Below are 24,790 nucleotides of genomic sequence, written 5' to 3' on the forward strand. Positions count from 1 at the left end.
GTACTCTTTAGTTATTATTGAACATAACTAAGAGTAAAAGTTTATTTATATGATTTTTATGAGAGTAATAGTTTATTCATACTCTTAGGAAAAAAAAGATTAGGAGAGAAAAGGATTGGCTGTTTTTGCATTCTTCTCCTTATTTAGTTATATGATTTTTCATGGACCATTAATCTAAAATGCTATACATCATTCTGGTCTTATTGCTTAAAAGTTTATTTCTGTCTTGAGTAATTTTCAGGTGTGCTGTTCTGGTCATGGAAAGAATGGTGCTTTATGTGTTCTTCGACAGTCGATTCGCCCAGAAATGATTACTGAGGTTTGCCGCTTCTCTGAATTTCCATTCTATTATCCTTTGTATAAAATTTAGGACTTATGTCTTGCTGCCTCTGTTATTGGTGATCTCTATGGAACCATTTTTTTAATGATAAGTACTGAAACAATTTGGTTGATCAGAACCTTAAAACATAACCCAGTTGAATGTTGATTTAAATGATTTGAGGTTTAAGATATAATTTTTTGATATATGATAATAAGAATTATATTTTATTTGTTATACTATGAACTCTTTCAGCGATTAATATAGCAGACTTTTTGACTGTGTGATAAATATTAGTAAAATGATGATGTAGATCCATTTTAGAAAGGATGTCTTGATTGTGATGTATATGGCTGTCCTTATGATTCTCGGTGCATAAAGGACCTTTTTGTTGATGTCACATTGTCATTTTTCCTGTATGAGTTGCTGCATGTTTTGATTTTAATAATGCTTTCATCAGTAAACCAAACAAAATTATTCTCAAGATACCTTTAATCATGCGATTGTCTTTTTAATAGAGTTAAATTGTTGACATGAATGACATTGTTGTTGGTAGGTTTGGTTAAGTAACCCTTGACGATCAACAAGTTGATACTATCTTAATTTTTACTATTCCTTTTATGTGGTGATGCATACCCATCCTGTATGCAGGTTGAACTACCAGGTTGCAAAGGAATTTGGACTGTTTACCACAAGAATGCTCGTGGTCATAATGCAGATTTTTCTAAAATGGCCGCTGATGATAATGAGTATCATGCATATTTGATTATAAGTCTTGAGGCTCGTACAATGGTAATCTCATTTGCTTTCTTATGTTAAATGGAAGTTGAATGTTATTGCAAAATTTATACTCTCTGTGTCACAATTCAAATATCATGCTTTACATTTTGGAATGTCTCAAACTAATGTCCTCTTTCTAAAATTCGAAATATTAGCTTTGGCATTTTCTTAAAATACACTCATCTTTTTCAGAAAAGCGAACAAGGTTCTTATTGAAAGTCGTGTCCACCTTTAATATAATGTGAAAGAAATTTTTTGATAGTTACACTTCATTTTCTTTAATCATTAATCGCATTAAGGACAAAGACACTTATTTGGGATAGTGGGAATATATTTATCATTCAGATAGTGGGACAAAGACACTTAGTGGGAATATATTTATCTTTAGCCAGTTTGGATTGTTATGGGTTATGCCTAGTAAGGTGGCTGATTTGTTTGCTTGTTGGTGGGCGGGTGGGCGGTCCTGGAGCGTTGTTGTGTGGAAGATGGTTCCCTTATGCCTAGTGTGGTGTTTATGGTTAAAAAGAAATGCGAGATGCTTTGAGGACTCGGAGAGATCTTTGGAGGAACTCACGGCCGCCTTCTTCTATACGCTTTTCACTTGGACAGTAGCTTAGCTTGCCCCTTTAGTGATTAGCTATCTTGATTTTCTTGTTCTTTTCTCTTCTCCTAGTTAGGCGTTTTCTCTTGTATACTCCCTGTGTACTTAGGTTGCGCCCCTTTGCGCTTTTGATATAAACATTACTTATAAAAAAAAAAATATTTATCATTCAGCTAGAACTATGTGCTTCTCTTATTGTAGTTTCTCTATCTCTCGTCATTATTATGATAGTTTAAGGCTGAACAAAATGTGAGTTCATGTTACATGTGTTCTTGTTATCATATGGTCAGAAAACTATTTTGTTTACCTTTTATCCCTTTCCCTGTCCTGGGACATAGCATTTTTAATGCATGAGCAATATATATATATATTATGGAGTGAGCATCCTATTTCTCTATTTCTTCCCATGCAAACCCTACAAAAATTTTCAGGGAATTTTGCTACCTTCGAACTTTTATGGTTACGTCCATCTAAACTTTGGTTTCCAGCTCTCACCTCATCATATCAACTTTCTTAGACTTTCTGGCTCTGGGCAAGCATCGACATGATCTTATGACTTTGTGGAGACCTTTGTAACCCCCTTTATGAGGAAGCACACCGTCTATTGTAATTCAAATTTATTTTCAGTTAACTAATTAGATGAAGGAAATCAGTGTGTTATGCTTGTGGCTAGAGGACAATGTACTTCATATAAATAGTTGGTACTTAAGAATGTAGGTGGGTAACTCTAATGTCTGTGCTGTACTTATATCTCTAAACACATGGGAGGCATTTAATTATGCTAATGGCTAATCTCTAATTGTCTGATCAACTTGGAAGTCGTTGATTTAACATTAGGAAACTGATATAGAAGATGTGGAAATAAAAGTTTGACTTTTCATTTGTTGACATTTCAATACAATTAAATATGCAGACGTGCATATATACATGCATTTGTAGATACATACACAATATTGATTTGTGTATGGAATGAAAGAAAACTACTAGAATGAGGCTCACAAAGAAAAACCCAAACCTTGCTGTTAATTAACCAGGTTATGATACCATGTTGAAGAAGGATTCGGCTTACATCCTGTACAAAAATAACAGGACATCTCATGTAGAAAGTTTGAATGTTAAGATTGAATAATCCCAAGCGACGTCGTTGGTGAGATACTTGACCCTGACGTCTGTTAATACAATGCCAACAAAGCAAAATGACAGCCTAGGAAAACAAATCTGAGAAAATGTTAGAAAAATGAGAGAGATACTGGTTTACACAGCCAAGATCGCAGAACAAAGCCGAGGGTCTGTCTTCAGTTTTCTTCAGAATGACAAAAGGCTCGAGTCCTTACAATTTGCTTCAGAATGACAAACAAATAAACACAGAAAGATAATTAACAACTTGACCTTCCCAGAAATCTGTTTTCTTCCCTTAACTAGGCGGTTTCTCTTATATACTCCTTGTGTACTTGGGTTGCGCCCCTCTGCGCTTTTGATATATAAACTTTACTTATCAAAAAAAAAAAAAAAAAAAAATCTATCATCACATGAAAACAAACAAAATTGAATACCCAGATGCCAAAAAGTCCCAAATCCGAAGAGGAACAGCCAAACAGTGTCATTGACAAGCATGATTCTTTCATTTCCTCATTTCATCCCTCTTTCACAGTTCCATGCAATTTTTTTTTTTTACTAATATTTTGGTCCCCTTCTCTCTCTCTCTCTGTTCTTTTGTGGTACACATGTATATAAAAGCCTTGTTGACAATAGAGAAAGAGTCTTGGTCATCTTCTTAGTCTTTGTTCACGATTTTTTGGGGTAACTTCCATTGGCATTTTCTCTGGTTTTTCTATTGTGGGTAACAATAATCATCATTGTCTAAAGCTCTTAGGCTCAAAGAATGTAGATGATGAAGAAACCAAAGATGAATATCGTGTGCACTTGGGAACTGGCTTCGAGGTCGATACCGATACTGGAGAGGATCAGGATCCATTTGAAATTGTAGATTCTAAAATTATAGAATTCCGGCCGTTCCTTGCATCGAATAGGTTGAAAAATGTGACCTATTAAAAAAGTGGCATATTACCAACGCATTAAAAAAGAACTCTCCCAAACGGTTTCTTCTTCACTTTGGTAGAGAATCTTTTTCTTCAAAAAACCAAAGGACAACTTTTGGCTTAAAACTTTTCTACAACATAGAAAGCAAGAACCTAATGAAAATATACTAAATTCTCATTAGTAACATGTCACCTTTTCAATAGGTGGCATTTTTCAAACCCTTCAATGCGAGGAATGACCTAAATTCCGTAATTTTAGAATCTACATTTTCTTTAAAATTGTTGGGGATGGAGAAGCTTCCATGGAAACTTGATTTATATATATATTATTTAGTTTCTCTCAGACTTGTTCTATTTGACCCCTTTTTGTTTTGCTGAAAATGGTTGAGGTGGATTTGCAGAAAGAGAGAAAAAGTGGAAGTCTGTGAAAAGGTTTAATTTTGTTTGTTTTCATCTGATGGATAGGACATGCACGGCATTGAGAAAAGTTTCGTTAGTTTCCTTTAAAACAATGTCATTTGGACTAAAAATGGGAACTATTAATCTTCATCATAGATTTAAAATAACATGAGATGTCCTGTTATGTTTTTTACAGGATGTAAGCCTGATCTGTTGAAGAATCATTATTCCACAAAAAGCCTTAACTATTAGGAAATGGGCGAACCAAGCTATAGCTCACAACACATTAACATATGCACACACAGATACAATTATTATATGGGTCAGCAAGGTATACTCTTCTCGGGGTTGCCTTTCTCAGGTGTACCATTTTTCCCTACCAAAATAAAATTGCACATTCATGCAAAAATATGCGTGTTTTTTTTCTTTTTCATCTTTTTGGGGGTGGGGGTGGTTTTCTTTGTTGATCATTATGTAAGTTTTGTAAGTTGCATTCCAAATCACATTCTGTTTCTCTGTGTTGATGGTTGCTATGTTATATTGTAGATACTTGAAACGGCTGATCTTCTGACAGAAGTTACTGAAAGTGTTGATTACTTCGTGCAAGGAAGAACAATTGCCGCTGGGAATTTATTTGGAAGGTATGTTTGTGTGACATTTCTTGATTCTTTATACATGCACACGTGCGCGTGCGTGCACACATTCACCCACTCAAAAATTTGCACAAATATGTCTTTATGTATACATAATTGTGTTTCTTATAATTCTCTTGGTGTTCTGGGTTTAGTAATGGGTTCAGTCACTTGGATAGTATTTGTAAGAGGGTGCATGAAGCTAATTTGACATTATACCTTATTTCTTTTGATTTGTTAATAATTCCATATTTTAAATTTTGGATTGTTCCTGTAAATGCATTCAGTTAATTGTTTCTTTTTGCCCCATAAATTCTGTGCTATATTGCTTCAGTTAGATTGATTTTTGTTGGTGTTATTTTTTTAATTGCTAAAATTCTTTTAGTGTTAATCCATATGTTTTTTTTTTTTTATTATTATTCTCTAATCTAAAGATTATGATGAATTCATGCCTATTCTACCATCATGACTTTTTAAACAGTTTTGTCACCCATCTTACCATGTCATGGCTGCTTCATTAGTGATAAAATGCTTTTATTTCTTGTTAGATAGACCGCCAAAAAGCTTGCTTACTTATTTGGTTTTTATTGGTTTTCTCAGCTATCAAATAGAGGATTATAGTTTATGAAAAAAAAAAAAAAAAACAACAAAGAAAAAGAAACTTCAAGAAGAGAAGTGTAAAAAAAGAAAATGTGTTTTTGCTGATCTTCATGTATAAGAAGAGCAATTAATTTACAATTTAAGACGAGATTACCTTCTTAGGTGGGGGTGCCAATTGGGTGGTTGGGTGATTTGAGGTTGGAGATGAGAGCTACAATTGGAAAGGTTGGGGACATGAAAGTGAGATGAAAGTCGGTCGGGGAAGAGTCAGGGGAGGTGCAGTGGTGAGAGGTTTTTGCGAGTAGGTTTTGGATGGTGATAGATAGTGAGTGTAATACAGACCGGATGCACAGAGAAAAATACAGTGGTGAGAGACGAGATGCCGGTCTGGTAGGTCTACGTATAGAAAGTCCTAAACTGTTGGTCAAGATGCTATAGGTCGCTTTTCAACACCCAAAACTGGCCTGACCATTGCTCCCCCCAACCGACCTTGACCCAACAATTGCTGGAAACCAACTGTTCTGCTCAGTTGGTGTTTTTTTTTTTCTCTGGCTTTTCTCCCAGCCCTACTTACATATACATTGCATTGAATACAGTTGAGTATAGGTTGTTCATAGGTGTCCATGTATATGTGTTGTTATTCTTAAAAAGAAGATGGATATGTAACAAAAGTGCCAAGGTGCTTGTCCTATTGGCTCCATCTGCAGTCTATTGTCATGCATTTTCTGTGTGAGTTTGTTTTCCTGTTTCATTGAGGGTAATTACGTGATATTTGGTGTGAATTGATATACAGAGAATTCTGAATTTTCTACTTCACATTTACTTTCCTCTTTCAGGCGTCGAGTTGTTCAGGTCTTTGAACATGGCGCACGAATTTTAGATGGTTCTTTTATGACTCAAGATCTAAACTTTGGAGTTCCAAACTCAGAATCTGGTTCTGCACCTGAGAGTTCAACAGTGTTGTCTGTCTCCATCGCTGATCCATATGTGTTACTGAGAATGACTGATGGAAGCATTCGGCTTCTTGTTGGAGGTATGCTTTGTGATGTCTCTTCAATAGCACTACTTGTGATTATATATATATAAAATGATTCTCTGTGTACATCTAATGTTTCTAACATAACATATAAGTCCCCTATCAAAACTATTTGTTTGACATTTGCACTTTATGTTCGATGATAGTGTCCTTGAACTGTTTTTTCCTTTTATTTGCCTGTTGACATGGTTTTGCTCATGATGGCTTTGAAGATTAAATTAATTACGGCAATTCGTGTTGAAGTAGGAAACTTCCCAAATGGCTAATATGATTTGAATTTCGTTGTATCTGATTTTACTTCTCTTTGATTATGTTTCCATATTAGATTGTATCACTGCTTTATATAACTGATGTAATAGAATCAATTGACCATCAAGGAAAATAAGGCTATTTTTCCTTCCATTTTTCCTTCTCTTCCAACTATGTGTTGGGTCCAGCTAATTCAGTTAAAACTCCTGATTAATTTAGATGTGCGTGGCTATAGTTTGTGTAGCTTTTGTGACAACACTCCTATTGGTACCCACTATGCTTATGCCAGTGTGTAGAGTCTAATCTATGTGCCTGTATCAGATTTTTTGTTAAGAAAGTTAAAAATGTCTTACTTTGCTCAATTGAAGGTATGCTTATGAAAAACTGTACATTGATGTAGTTTCTATAGCATAATTTTTTGTTGGTTTCTATGGGAATCAGACTGAATATGATGTGCTGAAGCATACTATGGCCTTTAAGGAGGTGCTACTTGACCTTATAACACCATGAATAGTAAATAAAAATTAAATTGCTGATTGACTCCTATATTAACTCTTTTCCTTATCTTAACTACATTAGAAATCTGCTATTATTTTGTGTAATGGTTTGACAGTTTTTTCATATAACGATATGAAGTGTTATGATTGGTTGTGACCATTGAATTTCAATTTCTGTCACTTGTGTTTGGATTACCAAGTGGGAGGCTTTACTTGCAGAAATCCTATTTCAGGCGAAGATGTTTGTGTCAAACATATATCCAAAATCTCATTCCATGTTGAACTTTTAATGTGTAAAATATTTTTGCCATTCTTTTCGCTCCGCTCACTTCATTTTATTGTTGTTTTTCTTTCATGTACAGATCCTTCTGCATGCACTGTTTCCCTGTATACTCCATCTTCTTTTGAGACTAAGAAATCAGTATCTGCTTGTACACTGTATCATGATAAAGGACCTGAGCCATGGCTCAGGAAGACAAGTACTGACGCATGGCTTTCTACAGGCATGAGTGAGGCCATAGATGGTGCTGATGGTGCACCACATGATCAGGGTGATATATATTGTGTTGTTTGTTACGAAAGTGGTGCACTTGAAATATTTGATGTGCCTAATTTCAACTGTGTTTTTTCTGTTGAGAAATTTATGTCTGGAAAGACCATCCTTGTTGACACCTTAAAGCAAGAGCCAGCCAAAGATGTTGAAGTGGAAAATCAAAGTTCTGAAGAAATGACTGGCCAAGGCAGGAAAGAAAGTACACAGAACATGAAGGTTGTTGAGTTGGCCATGCAGAGATGGGCAGGACAGCATAGCCGGCCTTTCCTTTTTGGGATATTGAGTGATGGTACAATTCTTTGCTACCATGCTTACTTATATGATGGTGCAGAGAGTACCTCCAAAATTGAAGATTCAGTGTCTGGACAGAATTCTGGCCTAAATAGCATTAGTGGTTCTAGGCTTAGAAATTTGAGATTTGTTCGTGTCCCTTTGGACACTTATGCAAGGGAGGAGACATCAAGTGAATCGCCATGCCAAAGAATTACCATTTTCAAGAATATTGGTGGCCACCAAGGCTTGTTCCTTTCTGGATCAAGACCAGCGTGGTTTATGGTATTCAGGGAAAGGCTTCGACTTCATCCACAGGTCAGATATCTGGTTCTCTTCCTGCGGACAGGGAAATAGTTGTGGCCAGCTTACAGTATTATATGCATCATAGTTAGAGATTGGATAAGAATACAAATATGATTCTGATTGGATAAATTTCAGTGAATTTTGGTCCTCGAGTGTTGTCAAACCGAAGTTTCACTAGCATTATATGTCATGAAATTTATGCTCAGGGTCTCTTCACTTTACTTCTTTCATATGTTATTCCATCATTCTATCTTCAGAATATTTTTTTCTTAGTTTTTTTTCACTGGTAAAAAGATGGCCCTGGTATGGGTGAATCTAAAGGTCTCGTTTTTTCTTTTGTATCTTGTTTTTATCCACTTTCAGCGCCTGGACTTGTTCATTAGAAGCATGCCGAAGTTTTCAGATTTTTTATAGTGTTGTTAATGGTAATAGTTTTGTTAAAGATCGGAATTAGTTAGAGCAAGTCTGTGTTTTAGTGTGATATCAGAAGAAAACAACAACCCTTTTCAATCTAGTGGCTAGGACTTTGGCTATCTTGTAGACTCTACTCCACTCACTGGGCTGATTGGTCAAAAATCTTTAACATCAACTAGGGCTGAGCGTCGGTCGGTAATGTCGGTTTCGGTAGAAAATTTTTATTTTCGCCTTTCGAACCGACAATGTCGGTAAAGTCAGTTATTTCACCGACTTATTCCGTCAAATTTTATTTTATTTCGCATTTCGAACCGAATGGCGGTCGGTAAAGTCGGTGTCGGTAATGTCGGTATGTGGAAAAGTGGCAAATTTGTCGGTCGGTTCGGTTAAAAAACCTCTTCCGCCTACCGAACCGAAAAATTCGGAATAAAAAAAATCATGCCGTCTATTATCCGCCATCTAGTCGGTAACGGTCAGTATCGGTCGAAAGTCGGTTAATCGGTAATTTGCTCAGCCCTAACATCAACAGCTCTGGGTTTCTTTGGAATGAGAGCAATGAAAGTAGCATTGAAGCTTTTTTAAAACTTGCTACTAGCATGGTACTCATGAAACACCCTCATAACATCTTTAATCACATCCCAACAAGTTTGGAAGAAAGCCATAGTAAACCATTAGGGCTTGGCACCTATTCCTATTCATACCTTTCACCACCTCCTGAACCTCATTTTTCTCAAACAAAAGCTCTAACCAAGTGGTCTCCTCATCAATGGAATCAAATGCAAGTCCATCCAGCTTTGACCACTTGAAAAATGAAACTGAATTTCCTCCTCATCAATGGATTCAAATGCAAGGCCATCAAGCTTTGACCACTTGAAATATGAAACTGAATTTCAGAAGTTGAGAGAAGTATGACTGTACTTTTTCTTTATTAGAGAGTGCATATATAAATTGTCAGCAATTGTCAGTTACAAAAAGAAAATGGTCAGCAATTAACATTTTGAGTGTATTTTATCTAATTTTAACAGTATCATTATACATTGCAGAAAACTTGCTTATAACTTTTTTTCCTCAGTCATTGTGTAGATCTCAGACAAAAAAGAATGGTTATGTCTCGTTTTCGGTGCCTGAAAATTTAAATTTTATTATGTTGCTAAATGTGCAGTTTTTTCTAATTAAGTTCCACTTTTTCTCTGGCAGCTATGCGATGGATCTATTGTTGCCTTCACTGTTCTTCACAATGTTAATTGCAATCATGGGCTCATATATGTTACATCACAGGCATGGGAATATGATGGATCCCTTCTCTGGATGTTTTTTTGTTTTTAACTTTTCTTTTATTTTCTTTCTTTTTTGAATCAGGATTACACATTTTAATATGTTATGTTTATGTTTATGTTTATGTTTATGTTTATGCTTTCTAGGGTATTTTGAAAATTTGCCAACTGCCATCTGTATCGACATATGACAACTATTGGCCAGTGCAAAAAGTATGTTTATATTTCCTTTCTTTTTATCGACTCTGTTCTTACACCAAGTCACACTTATTTACACCAGCAATTTTGTAATTGACAATTTTCATTCTTTTGTTTAGATTCCACTGGGAGGCACTCCACATCAAGTCACTTACTTTGCAGAGAAGAATTTATACCCTCTTATAGTTTCAGTTCCTGTGAGTACATTTACATCTTTTCGTATATATATCTATAAACACACACGCACATACATTACGTTTTTAAAAAAATTCGTATGATTAAATTTTTATAAGCCGTAGTTTGCATGCATGCACTTAAATTTTCCTCCTTTCTATCTTTAGGGATACAATTTTCACCTCTTGAAATTCAAGCTTGCAAATAGCAGGGGTAGTGTTCCTTTATCAATTAGCATGTCCTTTTCTCTTTTTATCATCCTGCATCCATTAACTTAAATCTGGCTGTCACTGTAAATTGTTTTATCGCATGCCCCATTCACAGCATTAGTTGCTGAAAAATTATTGTAGACTATTAAGTACACGGCTTGATTGAGAAATTGATTGGTGATTGTTTATTGATTTCTCTTTTGGTCATTGTTGCCAATGATAAGGCATCATATTACTTGGCAAATATCGCATGCCCCATTCACAGCATGAGTTGCTGAAAAATTATTTTAGACTATTCAGCACATGGCTTGATTCAGAAATTGATAGGTGATTGTTTATTGATTTCTACTTTTGGTCATCCTTGGCAATGATACGGCATCATATTACTTGGCAAAAGGAAACCAAAAAAAGAAGAGAGAGAGTGAAGAGCAGAGGCACATGTCAGACACATGGAATATAATGCATCTATTGATTGCAGACAATAGCATTTCCTTTACTTTTTATTCTCTTACACAAATTTTACTTATCAATTTATTAGTATATTCGTCTGTTGGATTTCTGATGTCTTTTGAGTTTCTTAAGTTCCAGTTCGATGCAGAGTATGTTGCTCTTTCTCATACATGCTGAAAGACAAACAAGTTGTTTGTTTCTTTGATTCATCTGATGTTAGTGTGCTTAGATCTCTCTTGCACTGAAACTGATATGGCAAGCTAAAATCTTATTTTCAGTGTTTTGAATCTCAATGCAATTGCTGTGGGTTTTTTTTTTTCTTTTTTCTGGAGCTTATTTTCTGCAGTAATGCAATTTCTATTTAATCTGATCAGGTTCATAAGCCATTGAATCAAGTTCTTTCATCTCTGGTTGATCAAGAAGTTGGCCATCAGGTTGAAAATCATAATTTGGGTTCTGATGAACTGCACCGAACTTACACAGTAGAAGAATTTGAGGTCCGCATTCTGGAACCAGAAAAATCTGGTGGCCCGTGGCAAACTAAGGCTACAATTCCAATGCAGAGTTCTGAAAATGCTCTAACCGTGCGAGTGGTTACACTGTTGGTTAGTTTGTTTCTTAGCCATCTAAGTGATTTTTTTTCCCTCCACACCTTTGCCTTTTTGGTTTCCAGAGAGAGGTGCATAGGACATTTTGGTGTCTGCTTAACCATGTCTCTTCTTTTTGGTCTGGAAAATCTTGCTTTACTTATTCAGCTCCTCATTCCAGAATACAAATACTAAAGAGAATGAAACTCTTTTGGCCATTGGGACTGCTTACGTCCAAGGGGAAGATGTTGCTGCAAGAGGGCGTGTGCTTTTATTTTCTGTTGGGAAGAACACTGATAATCCTCAAGATTTGGTATTTTTTGGATCCAATAAACCTCTAATTATCTGATTCAATTCTTTGTTTTATTTTACGTTTTTACCCTAGATGATCCAACCTGTGTTCAAAGTTGCCATTCCATTTAATCCTTATTGTATTTTTGCTATTATATCTGTTTTATTAATCATTACCAAAAATGTACCTGTTTTATTAATGTAGTCATTACTTTCTCAGGTTTCAGAGGTTTACTCAAAGGAATTGAAGGGTGCTATATCTGCTTTAGCCTCTCTTCAAGGCCATCTGTTGATAGCTTCTGGTCCTAAAATAATTTTACACAAGTGGACTGGCACTGAGTTGAATGGTGTTGCATTTTTCGATGCTCCTCCATTATATGTCGTGAGCTTAAATATTGTATGTCTTATTTTCTCAACATCAATATCTCTTTTACTTAGTCTTTTACTTTTAGGAGCCTGGATAGCAGTCCTTGACATTGCATTTTCAATGGCCTGAATTTATGATATGTCTGCAAATTATGTTCCCAGATGTTTGTAAGAAATACTTTTTTTGGAGAAGAAAACAGACAAAAAAAGAATTGAAAATCAGTATGCACCCCAAGAAAAAATAAAGACAGAAAAAAAGGTCCCAGGTAAATACATAATGCATATTCTTAAACACAAAATTCATTGAGCAGAAAATGCCTTAAAGGGAGCATCTCATAATACATAGGAAGTATACAAGAGATGCACCAAGTGATACGAAGAGTATAAGGAAAATGCAGTGTTAGATATCGGGTTAAGGGAACATGCTTCCTCCAGGAAAAAAGAAAAGAAAAACTGAAAGGAACCAAAGAGAGACCGAAATCTGAGGGTTCATTTTGGTAATTGCAGCTCCACTTCTTTTAACGCCCAATTGTTCAATTGCATATGGTCATCTCTCTCTCTCTCTATATATATATATATATGTGTGTGTGTGTGTGTGTGTGTGTACGCGTGCGCGGGCCTGTTCTGTTCTGCTAAATATTAAGTGTACTCTTCCCTAAGCAATATAAGCTTCCTGTTAATGTGTTCTTTTCTGCTTCTCTTTCTATACTGTTGTTGCAGGTCAAGAATTTTATCCTCCTTGGTGACATTCACAAAAGCATATATTTCCTTAGTTGGAAGGAGCAGGGATCTCAACTTAGCTTATTGGCCAAGGATTTTGCCTCCCTTGATTGTTTTGCAACGGAATTCTTAATTGATGGAAGTACTCTGAGTCTCATAGTTTCAGATGATCAAAAGAACATTCAGGTTAGCACCTTATCATGTGTGGTATTGTTTATACTTTGCCTGATCTAAGGTGACAATATTAAGGAACTGTGCTAGAGATAATATGATGTTGAAATATTTCTTTGAAAAAGACTGACTACATATCATGAGAGGATGTTGTTTTTTCGTGTATTAAAAACAATATTAGGTAGGATGTAGTCTTGGAGTTAGCATGAAGAGAGTCTCAGCTTTGAAGTTTAAGCTCAAGATGGTTTTAGTTGTAAGGTTGAGTTTTGAGTCTCCATGCTTAAACCTTTGCAATAATGTTCTTCAATGGACCAACATTCCTCTCTTCCTTTGAAGTACCTTGGTCTCCCTTTAAGACCAAGTCTTCATGGGATGGCATTGTGGAAAAGATTGAGCGTCCATTGGCTAGTTGGAAAAGAATGTATTTGTCCAAGGGAGGTAGGGTTACCCTCATTAAAAGCACTCTTTGCAACTGACCAACGTATTGTTTTGTCTCTTTTTCCCATTCCTGCCGCATTGGTGAATTGCATATCAGTGTGATTTCCTATGGGGTGGATTAGGTGAAGAATTTAAATATCACCTAGTTAGTTGGTCCAGAGTTTGCTCTCCTATCTTTGAAGGAGGCCTAGGGATTCGCAACTTGAGATTGTCTAATTAAGCCCTCTTAGGGAAATGGTTGTAGCGTTATGTGAATGAAAGTGAGGCTTGGTGGAAAGCCATCATGGACGCCAAATATGGCTGAAATTGGGGTGGTGCTCCGTTGATCCCCCAGGGTCAACTGCATGAAATTTAAAGCTGTCAGGATAGTACTTTGAATAATTTTGAGATGCAATTACCATTACTGAGAGAGCTGTGTTTGTTAATCAATCTCTCTAGCATTGCCTGTCGTCACACTGAATTATGCGTGAAGGAGTTTCTAATGGCCCCTGGTTCGTTTTGAAGTTCTTGCCCCAAAATTATATTTTTATATACCTCGAACAAAATTTGTCTCCATTAGGCATTAACTAATGGAGACAAATTTGTGTACCCTTTTATTTATTTATAAATTTTTGTATACTTGTTAATAAGAAAGTTGACATCAATGCTGCAGTTGGTGAAACAATTGACTCAAATTCTGTGTTTCAAAACAGATATTTTATTATGCTCCAAAGATGTCCGAGAGTTGGAAAGGACAGAAGCTTCTTTCAAGGGCTGAGTTTCATGTTGGCGCCCATGTGACTAAGTTCTTGCGTTTGCAGATGATGTCCACTTCATCTGATCGTAGTGGTGCAGCTTCAGGCTCTGATAAAACCAATCGCTTTGCTTTGTTATTTGGTACCCTGGATGGCAGCATTGGTTGTATTGCACCTCTTGATGAACTAACATTTCGTAGGCTGCAGTCATTACAAAGAAAGCTTGTTGATGCTGTTCCCCATGTTGCTGGCCTAAATCCAAAATCTTTTCGCCAGTTCTGCTCAAATGGAAAGGCTCATCGGCCTGGCCCTGACAGCATAGTTGACTGTGAGCTGCTATGCCAGTAAGTTTTATCTTCCTCCAAAAATAACTAGATGTCTTCATGATCCTATAACCTTGTTTTGTGATTGTTATTATTTATTTGCTTCTCTAATTATGTGATGTTGAATGCTCAAGCAACTCTAATGTCTTCCTTTTCCAGTTATGAGATGCTTCCGTTGGAGGAACAGCTTGAAATTGCTAATCAGATTGGAACAACTCGTTCACAAATTCTCTCAAGTTTGAGTGATCTCTCTCTAGGAACGAGCTTCTTGTGATATTAGCTGATCTGAAGCAGGTCACGGGGCGTAACGGATAGCACTAAAAGTGAGTGCTGAATGCTTGGGCTGCCTGGATTCGACCATCTTTATTACAGCAATTGCATGCCATTCTAGGGCCCTGTTGAATCATCCGTTTTCTGTATTACTTGCAATCAAAAAGGAGGTGGTTGGAAGGAAGTTGCTTGATGGGTGTAGATTAATGTGAGAATTTTCAATAAAAATGCTCGTGGAAGTGAGGAGATTGGGAGGGGAAAGGAAGCAAAAGTAGTAGTAGTAGTTTCATTGTTGTAAATCAATGTAACATACACCACTAAACTTGCAGCTAGTGACTCAGACGTTAGTTTCGTGAGAACTGTCAATTGACAATGTTGTACATTAATTTAATGAGGGGGAAGCGTGGAAGAAGATAAAGACATAGTTGCTTCATTGTTGTGCATCAGTGTGAAACTTCATATGAATGTTTGTTGATGACACATTTTAATGAAAATTTTCAAACTTCTCAAGATCAAGTCATGGCTGCCCCGGGTAAATCCCAAACACATGATCCACCTCAGCATATTTTTGAAATAGTTAAATATTGTTCTAATTTCCTTTACTTGGGTCGTGTTATCTTAATTATGTGTGTTTGGGTGTAGGTATTGTGTGTCCATATATACATAACATACATATAAACTCAAGATTGGATTATTTAATATTCAAGTTAATTTGTTTAATTAACTCAAAATGATATAATCTTAACAATAATTAGTATGGATTTACGTAAATCATGATATTGACTTAATATAATGATTGAATAAGTCAATTGAGCCGTTCGTAAACAAGTTCGAGTTTGCTCAAAAAATAAATGATCCACGTTTGAACAAATTATCTAACTTGGTGATAAGCTCGAATTCGGCTTGTGTTCGAATAAAATTAAATGAACATAATTTGAACATTTAATGATCGGCTTGATTCCAGCCCTAATCACATTTGGCAGTTTGGAGGATTAAATGAAAAAGGAGTCAAAGTATACTTTTCCCCTTTCTTTTTTTCTTTTTTTTTTTTACAAAATGCTCGAAGGGCCACATTTCTTTTCGATACTTCTCTTTCAAATTTTTGTACATGAGGACACCAATATTTATTTATAAGAGCCAAAGATATAAGACAACATTATATATGAAGAGTGTCCAAAAGGAAACTTCCATTTCCATATCACCTAGGGTTTGTTCATAGGGCCACATCAATAGGGCCAGTCAAAGCAACAAATTGCACTAATAATGTCTCAAACTTATTATAAGGAACCTCATTAGTTGTGTTAGCTGTGAAATGACTACACTCTACACGATTATATAATGGAGGTATCAAGTCTGGTTAAGGAATGATTAAGGGATAAATTATGACTCAAATTCCTCTTTGACACTTCATAAAACGTTCAAAAGTGCAATCACTTACACCTGACCTAACAATCTATTGGAACATACGTGTGTATGTGTATGTCCCTAAATAGTCACAAGAGTAAATGATTGTAATGATATTTCTGGATTTCATATTCATAATAACACCATTAAATACTAATATCTACAACACAATCTTACCAGTAAAATAGTATGAAATTTGTTAGAACAGTTTTCGGACGGCCGAACTAGTGATGACTAATATTGTTTGCCCTGGCTACCCCGTTGGGCCTAGCAACCCGAATATCAATCTTTAGTATAGGGCCCAAGCTTAACGCCTATTTATTATAATAGAACCACTAAAGCAATCAGCTACATGACAATAATTAAAGAGATCTATGACTATCACGTGGCAAGTATCCATGCGTCATATTCATAGCTGCTTACTATAAAAGGGACACTCTTTCCAAATAACACAGACACTATTTCTCTCTCTCTCTCTCTCTCACAAATAGTTAGACTAACTTAACTATCAAAGTGTTCTTAGTCCGATATCGACGGACTTTGATGACTTTTTTATTATTATTATTTTGCAGCAGCTTCATCACCAATTTAGTTGTCTGAATACTACGAAATTAATAGGACCCAATTGTTGAGTACGATGTAGTCTTTAAATGGTAAACATGGCATAATACGATGAGGCATTACTTATGTTGCTGAATCCGACTTCAATCATCAGACGAAGCGAAGCCACTTCAATTAGTTTTATCTATAGATTGACCCACTTGCTTTCCTGTAATTATTTAAATACCATGCTCTTTCAAGAACAAATCATTTCTAGCTTAGGTGTCCTAGATTAGATTTTCCAGTTCTTCCACCGCATTTGTGTAAATCAAATAATCAATTAATTTATCCACTGTTTGAGCTATAAGTGATGTCTGTTTTCTCTCCTCCCAAACAAACTCAAGAAAATTGAAACTTTTCCTTTTTCAATCTTCTTTCCATATTTTGCTAGGAATTGGATTGATGAATGTCACCAACAGTAACGGCGTGAATCCAATGCAATATTTGCTTGTGGGCCAAGAGTTTGAACAAAGTCAAAATCGATCGGATAAAGCATCTCTCAATAAATGCGATGATCACCACCGTAGACAGCTAAAATTTCAAGCAAATCTGGTCCGTACAATCTTTTAGATGGGCTTGTGGGCCCACAAAATGTGGATTTTTGCACGGATCAAGGGCCTTTTATATGAACATCCATGCAGGCCAAAATTGAGCGTGTCCGGGGGCCTATGCACGTGCGAGTGACAGAATAATTCGGTCTACCACGTATGCGCAATGATGATGACACACGTGCGCATTGTTCATCAAATGGGGCAAAGCGAATAGAGAGCATCATCTCAATTAGGGATGTTTCTTAAAGTGTTTGGTTTTTGGGTCCATTTTCTTTAAGGAATGTCTAACAAAGGTGGAACAAAACTCTTCCTATTTCATCCCTTCATGCACCAATGTTTTTCACTTCTCTTTAATTTCTAGGGTTTTTTTTTATTATTATTATTGTATCCTATGCCTACAAAAACACACTTTAGACATTCCTCTACAAAGAGGGGCTCTTAATTTCCAAAAGCCACTTATAGTGGGATCTTAGTAATTGCACACTAAGGTCACTGTCAAGATTAATAGAGGGAGGGCGAAAAGATGGCCTCACATTTCTTCAAATGCCCAAAGCCATGGCGGGCACGGTGGCCCCAGTCAACACCGCCAGACGTGCCGTATACAGGTGAATGAGGGACGATGAGATATTCGACAAGTTTTATGCTCAGTTGAATGACGTCGTCAATTTCAGCGTAGTGGTGCAGCCCTGTCCCACCAAATGAAACTTGAAATTGGGTGTTTTTTTTTTTTCTCGTTTCGTCTTCTTCTTCTTGTTGATTTGTATTTGTTTTGAAAGAGGAGGGAGGAGGTAATAGGTCACTATCGATAGTGAATGCAAACCTACATGCAGATGAATGTGTTTTTCTTCTTAGCTTTCTCTTTAAGAGATGAGTGTTGTTGTCAATCATTCACTATTCCAATATGCAATATTTTTCACATTTTCTTATATGCGAGGATCGAGATTAGATTATTAGAATTGAGTTGACCACATGACCTTTTTTATGCACAAAATACGGGTGATTTAATATTAGACACTTACGTCCACTATTCTAAAAAATCTTTAAGGCTATATTGTGCTCGATCTCATTAACTTTTTTGTCCACAATACAAAGTACATATTTATCGTTGAATAAGTCGATCTATACAATAAAACATAAATAGACCTATATATATATATATATATATATATCTTGACTTATATCAGAAAATAATTTTCTCAATCCGTACAGCATTTAGTACAATACTTTCTTAGCAATCTGAAATGATCAAATTAATTACGTACTCCCAAAAGATTGCAAGTTGCAAATAGGGATTGAGGTTTCTGTAATTCTTTCAATTGATCAGACAGTTTATATATATATATTATGGAAAAGCCTAGCTATTGGGTATGGAAGGTAGTGGCTCTGGCCCTTCTGGGTTCAAGCTAGCTACTAAACTAGTACTAGGTCAAGATATTATTAACGGTAATTAATCCGATTACATTTTTTTTTTTTTCTTGTGAAGGAAGGGGAACGTATGGTACATATCCAATATGGTTAATCATAAATATGTCATTAACCCATGCAGAAGCCACCGTTTGAGTAATAAGAACACGTCGATGCCTATAATTAAAAACTAGTTTATAAGAACTAGTTTTTAAGAACATGTCCTTGAGTACTAATAAGAACTAGTTTATAAATTAACTGAAAATTGCAGCATTATGGGTGCATGCCACTCATCAAGACAACCACTTGGACCTTAAAAGTGTGGTCCAAATTAATGTTTGCTAGTACATGTCCTTGAGTACATTAATTATATATAAATAAATAATCCCACCACAAACCTCCACACACATATATATATTTTACCTTAATTTGATTATATGTCACTTTCTCATCAACAGTGACCCCATCATATATACTGATATTTGCCATTCACTTGATGGAAGTGGAAGACTATGTTAGCAAGTAGTGGAATCATCACCAACTTACAACTTACATGGATGATGATGATGATGATGGCGGCATCAGCCCCCCATTATATATGGAATATTTCATCTCGTTCTGACCATGGAAGCCCTAGTTCATAATTTCTTCTCCAATAAATGGGGGGGGGGGTGGGCGTGGCAACACGGGAGCAAGCCAACATGTTACCCATCCATAGAATCATATTGGTCCGCATGATGCACGATACACTTGATTATAATGTGCAACGTTTTTGGTCCATATAACTTGTTCTCCATTCCCATAATCTTAATTCTTCCCAGCATCATGAAATATATGTGGAACCCTTGAGCTTCCTAGTTGGTCTACACCCAACACCTCGTATTCAAAGTAACATCAACACCACACACACTCGAGTAATTTTATTGGTTTGTCTTTTAATCTCATCACTGGCTTTTTCTTGTCATATATATATTTCTACTACACAGTGAAAGAGATCTAAGTGCATGAACAAGTAAGCCAGCAGAAGAGGCAAAGGAAATAGTCTCTATCCTTAATCTTCGCCACCTTTTTTGCCTTTTGTCTTTCTTTTTTGATCCTTTCTCGCTGGCAGGAGAATCCATGTCTTGATTTACTCTAAATTTTAAACATGTAGAATTAACTCAAAATTTGGTAAAATTGACGTAATTTCAAATCTTGCAAATTGCATACCATTCGTACAAAAAGAAAGTGCCACTATCGGATCATTATTGATAGAGCGGGCATTAAGGGTGAAAAAACGGTTACAGTTAGCGGTTATTGGTTAAAATTGCTAATCGTAACCATCTAGACGATTAGTAAAATCCACTAATAACCTATGCGGTTAGTAACCCTAATTAGTAATTAATAACCACTAACCACTTTTTAAAGAAAAATTTAATTATAATTTTTTTTAAAAAAAAAAACAAATCGATGCCCTTTTTATGGTAATATAATAATACCCTACTACATACGACATCATTTCTAGATTCTAATACATATTTATATATAGTTAAACATAAAACAATGTCGTTTCATGTATTTTTATATATATAAATATAATATATATTATCTAATATACATAAAGGCGGTTAGCAGTACTTAACGGTTAACGATTTTTTCAAAACCTAAAACCGCTAACCGTAACCGCTTACGCGGATAACGGTTTTTCCTAACTGCCTTAGCTTTAAGAGCGGCTAGCGGACAATTAATAATCGCTCACCTTTTCACCCCTAGCCACCATGATTAACATAGGTTGCGGAGTGTATATATATATATATATATGTCAAAATTCTACGTGTTTCACATGACTTAAGAGTGTAGTTTTAGTTGTATATAACTTTTTGGACACCCTCAATATTTTGTAAGTGAGTTTTCAATATCAATATAGAGAGTTCTACCTAGAGTTTCTATCACAATAGTTATTAAAAAAAGAATAGCACCTTAATTAGCATTATTCCAAATAAATTTGTTTTTTAATAAAATTCATTAATTAAGAAGGACTCGATCGAATTGCATGTTCTTATACTAATGGAAATCGATTGCCAGACCATTTAGATTTTTGAAATCATGGTGCTTAGATTGTGATATGAAAAAATATATTGTCCACGTTCCTCGATCAACTTGCTGCATGGGGAGACAAATCTAATTAAGAGCTTCACAGAGTTAATCTGCAGATTATCGCGGTTCATTGCATTTGTACAGAAAAGCACGTTAAAATCATCTTCTTTATATATTCCTTTATCCAAATCACAATCAATTATCTGCCGTCCTTTTCTTAATTTACAGCTCCACTGTTTGACTAAAAATTAACAAGAAGAATATCACAAGCCATTCACTGCATGCATGATCTTCATTAATTTTCATATCTAGCCATTCACAGCATGACAAATGTCTACGTACGTACATTTAGAGTTAATTAATAAAAGGAAATCCACGTCGCAGGATCTTCAGTTTGATATATATCTAGCTAGCCATTCACAGCATGACAAATGTGTACATTTTAACATCTAGTGTAGGGAGGAGGCCTCCTTTCCCAACAATTCTTGAAGAGCTCTCCCTCGAATTGAACATTATTTCTGTCCATCTTCGTCTTTAATTACTACAAATCCCGGTGCCTCCGGGACAAATTTAATCATCCACGAATTATATTACTTAAATTTATAATTCTTTCAATTTTTGAGTCAAGGAAATGAATTAATTTTTAGAGTATTAGCCCTCATTCTTGGAACCCCCTTAATCCTTTTTCTTATTTTCTTACTCAATTATTAATTTTATCTTGTTATTATCATCTCTCTTTTCTTTTCTTTTTTCCAAATCCAAGCTTGATTTAGGCAAGGCGCCCCAATTTTGCAAACACTTGATGAAGCTTTTAATAAAAATCGGCTGGCAAGGGAATGATGCCAAAGAATTTATGTATACAGGGTTATATAAACTTGTACTTAAGCTATGTGAGATACTTAAGATTGTAATATACCATTACGTTTTCGAATCCGACATTTATGGCAGCTCACTCTATCTCATAGGTCATCCATTTCGTAACTCGAACATGTGATGTGATGCTATATATTGGTTGTAATACCAAATAATACAAATTTTAAGAAGATGATACTTAAAAGGGAAAAAATGTAAAAAAGCCGCCCAAAACTAACAGTCGTTTGCGATAGAGTTCCATAATGTTCAAAATTTACTAAAGCAACCCATCAAACTACCAAAATGTATCAAAAATGCCACTTATTTTTTTTATATTCCTATAATACCCCTATTCTTTTAACAAATAAAATAATAAAATAATTGTAAAAAAAAAAAACCAATAAATTTTTTAAAAATACAAAAAAAAAAAAAAAAATCCAATGGGCGAATGAAAACAATTTTTGAACGGAATTTGACTCCAGGGACTAAATTGTTTGTTTTTTTTTTTTTTTTTTGAATATCTCAAGAACCTTTGATTTTACTTTCATACGACATGAAGCAATTTGTTATTTATGCCAATTACAGTGACTAATTATTTATTTATTTCAAAAAACTTTTTTTTTTTTGTATATATTCGCCCATTGGTTTTTTTGTATTTTTAAAAAATTGTTTGTTTTATTTTATTTGTTAAAAGAATACGGGTATAGTAGGAATATAAAAAAAATAAGTGACTTTTTTGATACATTTTTACAGTTTAATGAGCTACTTTAATACATTTTAAACATTGTGTGAATTTATTGCAAACTACTGTTAATTTAGAAAAGAAAAAAAAAATTATATTTTTTCCTACTTAAAAACTTATACACATGGTTAAAGAATTACACTTAAATCATAAAAAAAGCACTTAAAATCCTAACAAGTTGGAGGTATTTTTAAGAGAGAGAGAGAGAGAGAGTTGCTTTAGAGGCACTGGTATCAAGACATATATGGAAATGTGTAGGATGGGGGTGATGGGTGGCTATTCATATTCCGACAAGTAAACAAGGAAATCCTCGACTGCCCTTCCATTGGTAGGCAAAAGGTGTGGCACGGTTAAAAAATAAATAAAGTCTTACCTTTGGAGATCGATCATCGAGTGAAACCTTCATTCTCTCTCTTCCCCAAGGGATCCCCCCATAATAAAAATAAAATAACCCCCCTCCCCTCCCCTCCCCTCCCCCAGCGCTTGACTATTTGATGACCCCCAAAATCCACCAACCCAACAAACGCCCACTAAACCATGTGGTGTGAATGAGTAAGGTAGTGGGGTTTTTTTCCTTTTCTTTATTTTATTTTCCCACCACCAAAAAACATGGCCAATTTGGCCATCTATCTTTTACATGTCGTCCACATCACGCCCATCTATTTTAATTTACATGTGAACGTCGTTTACTCCTTTCTTTTGAAAATCTTCCATCCATCTCTGCTTTTCTATTCGGGATCGGATCATACATTAATTTCATCCACGCAAAACGCTCATCTCTTTGACTTCATTATGATTTTCCCACCTCCTCATTTGTTTTGGCCTGCATGCTCCCATTAATTCACTGTTTTCAATTCGGGTCTGATCCCATTTTCAATTTTCTTTTTCTTTTTATTAAAGGAAACAGTGCGTGTCCTTTTTGATCGGGTACGACATCACAACATCGTTAAAAATTTAATAAAAGGTAGACCGGACAATCTAATTAATGGGTATATATATATATATATATATATATATATTTTACATTTGGTATGCAAAAGTAACAAATAAATCCTTACACCCAATTTTTACCTTTTTTTTTTTTTTTTTTTTGACAAAAGGGTCAAATGTCACTTCAGCAAATGACACATATCACCAATAATTAAAAAAAAATTATAAATATATAATTTCATTAAAAAAATAAAACATAGGATGATCTAGCAACTCCTTCAACCAAATAATGGGAGTGGTCAAAACCACTCGAAATGGTCTTCTACTACTTTAGTTGAGTCAAGCTCCGGTCCCTATTGCAATCAAACACTCCTGAACTTTGAGAATTATAGCTAAGCTCCACTGTTTATTTGCTTTCAACTAGAATATTAATCTGTAATTCTGTTATAAATTCATTTTCGATTTATTTATCCCTTTATTTACTAATACAATCTTATCAATCTTCATTAAGGCTAAATATCACCAAAGGTTTTTGAGAAAATCACTTACCCACTTTAAGCTTTCAAGAAATGATAGTGACCCACTTCTCTTAATTATTTCCTGAATTCAAATTTGCAATATTGTTGAATCTTGACTGACTAGGGTATTTTTTCAATGGGGTGCGTCCATTTATAAAGTGAACAAAGTTTCTCACATTGAGGTGATGTTTAGTATCAGCATCTAATTGGAACTTACTTATTTTTTCTAAAATGGAGCCCATCAATACTACCAATAACTCTAAATTAATTAGAGAATTGCACAAGAATTATTATAAATTTCTTAGTTTATTTATTTATTTTTCAAATTTTGAGCTTTTTTTATTTTTTTTCAGTACAATTGAGGTAAGAGTTCTTAATTAAACCCATAAACGAAAAAAGGTTAAGGGAAAAGAAAAAAAAAAAAATCAATCCTTTTTATAGAGATCAAAAGGGAAAATGCCAATGATGATGTGGCCCTCCTTCGTTTGGACAAAAACAGCATCTAAGAAAAAGCGTTTTTTTCTGCATCCAAACACCCCAGAAAAAGCTTCCCTTGCCAAGTGAGATGATAATTTATTAATTACAATAATTTTATCGAGAAACATGACACACAGCTCTTTCCATTTTACGCGCTTCTCAAGCGTCTGAGTCTCCAGCCACAAAAGACAAAAATTCCCTTCAATTATAAAGTTTCTCACGCGCTCTCACTACGTGTGGGTGTTATACTTCTTCTTTAACCTCTCTCTCTCTCTCTGAGAATTCTCTTATTAGACTATGTGTAACGCTCTCAAACATCCCACGAGGCCACGAGCT

General features: G+C 35.2%; 1 protein-coding gene across 2 annotated transcripts in view; it reads left to right on the forward strand.

The window, feature by feature from the left end:
• The window catches only part of LOC132180746 (cleavage and polyadenylation specificity factor subunit 1), a 32,688-nt gene extending 17,272 nt beyond the window's left edge, over positions 1 to 15,416 (forward strand). For both annotated transcript variants that reach the window (XM_059593673.1, XM_059593674.1), the window contains 14 exons: positions 242 to 319; positions 971 to 1,111; positions 4,685 to 4,779; positions 6,207 to 6,403; positions 7,515 to 8,293; positions 9,893 to 9,973; positions 10,117 to 10,182; positions 10,287 to 10,364; positions 11,375 to 11,605; positions 11,769 to 11,900; positions 12,099 to 12,275; positions 12,965 to 13,150; positions 14,266 to 14,651; positions 14,790 to 15,416. In XM_059593673.1, coding sequence (XP_059449656.1) covers positions 242 to 319; positions 971 to 1,111; positions 4,685 to 4,779; positions 6,207 to 6,403; positions 7,515 to 8,293; positions 9,893 to 9,973; positions 10,117 to 10,182; positions 10,287 to 10,364; positions 11,375 to 11,605; positions 11,769 to 11,900; positions 12,099 to 12,275; positions 12,965 to 13,150; positions 14,266 to 14,651; positions 14,790 to 14,904 — 2,742 coding nt within the window. In that variant the 3' untranslated portion in view covers positions 14,905 to 15,416. The remainder of the gene's footprint in view (positions 1 to 241; positions 320 to 970; positions 1,112 to 4,684; positions 4,780 to 6,206; positions 6,404 to 7,514; positions 8,294 to 9,892; positions 9,974 to 10,116; positions 10,183 to 10,286; positions 10,365 to 11,374; positions 11,606 to 11,768; positions 11,901 to 12,098; positions 12,276 to 12,964; positions 13,151 to 14,265; positions 14,652 to 14,789) is intronic.
• The last annotated feature ends 9,374 nt before the right edge of the window (positions 15,417 to 24,790 follow it).

The sequence above is a fragment of the Corylus avellana genome, chromosome ca5 (assembly GCF_901000735.1).
Source record: "Corylus avellana chromosome ca5, CavTom2PMs-1.0".
Taxonomy (NCBI): Eukaryota; Viridiplantae; Streptophyta; class Magnoliopsida; order Fagales; family Betulaceae; genus Corylus; species Corylus avellana.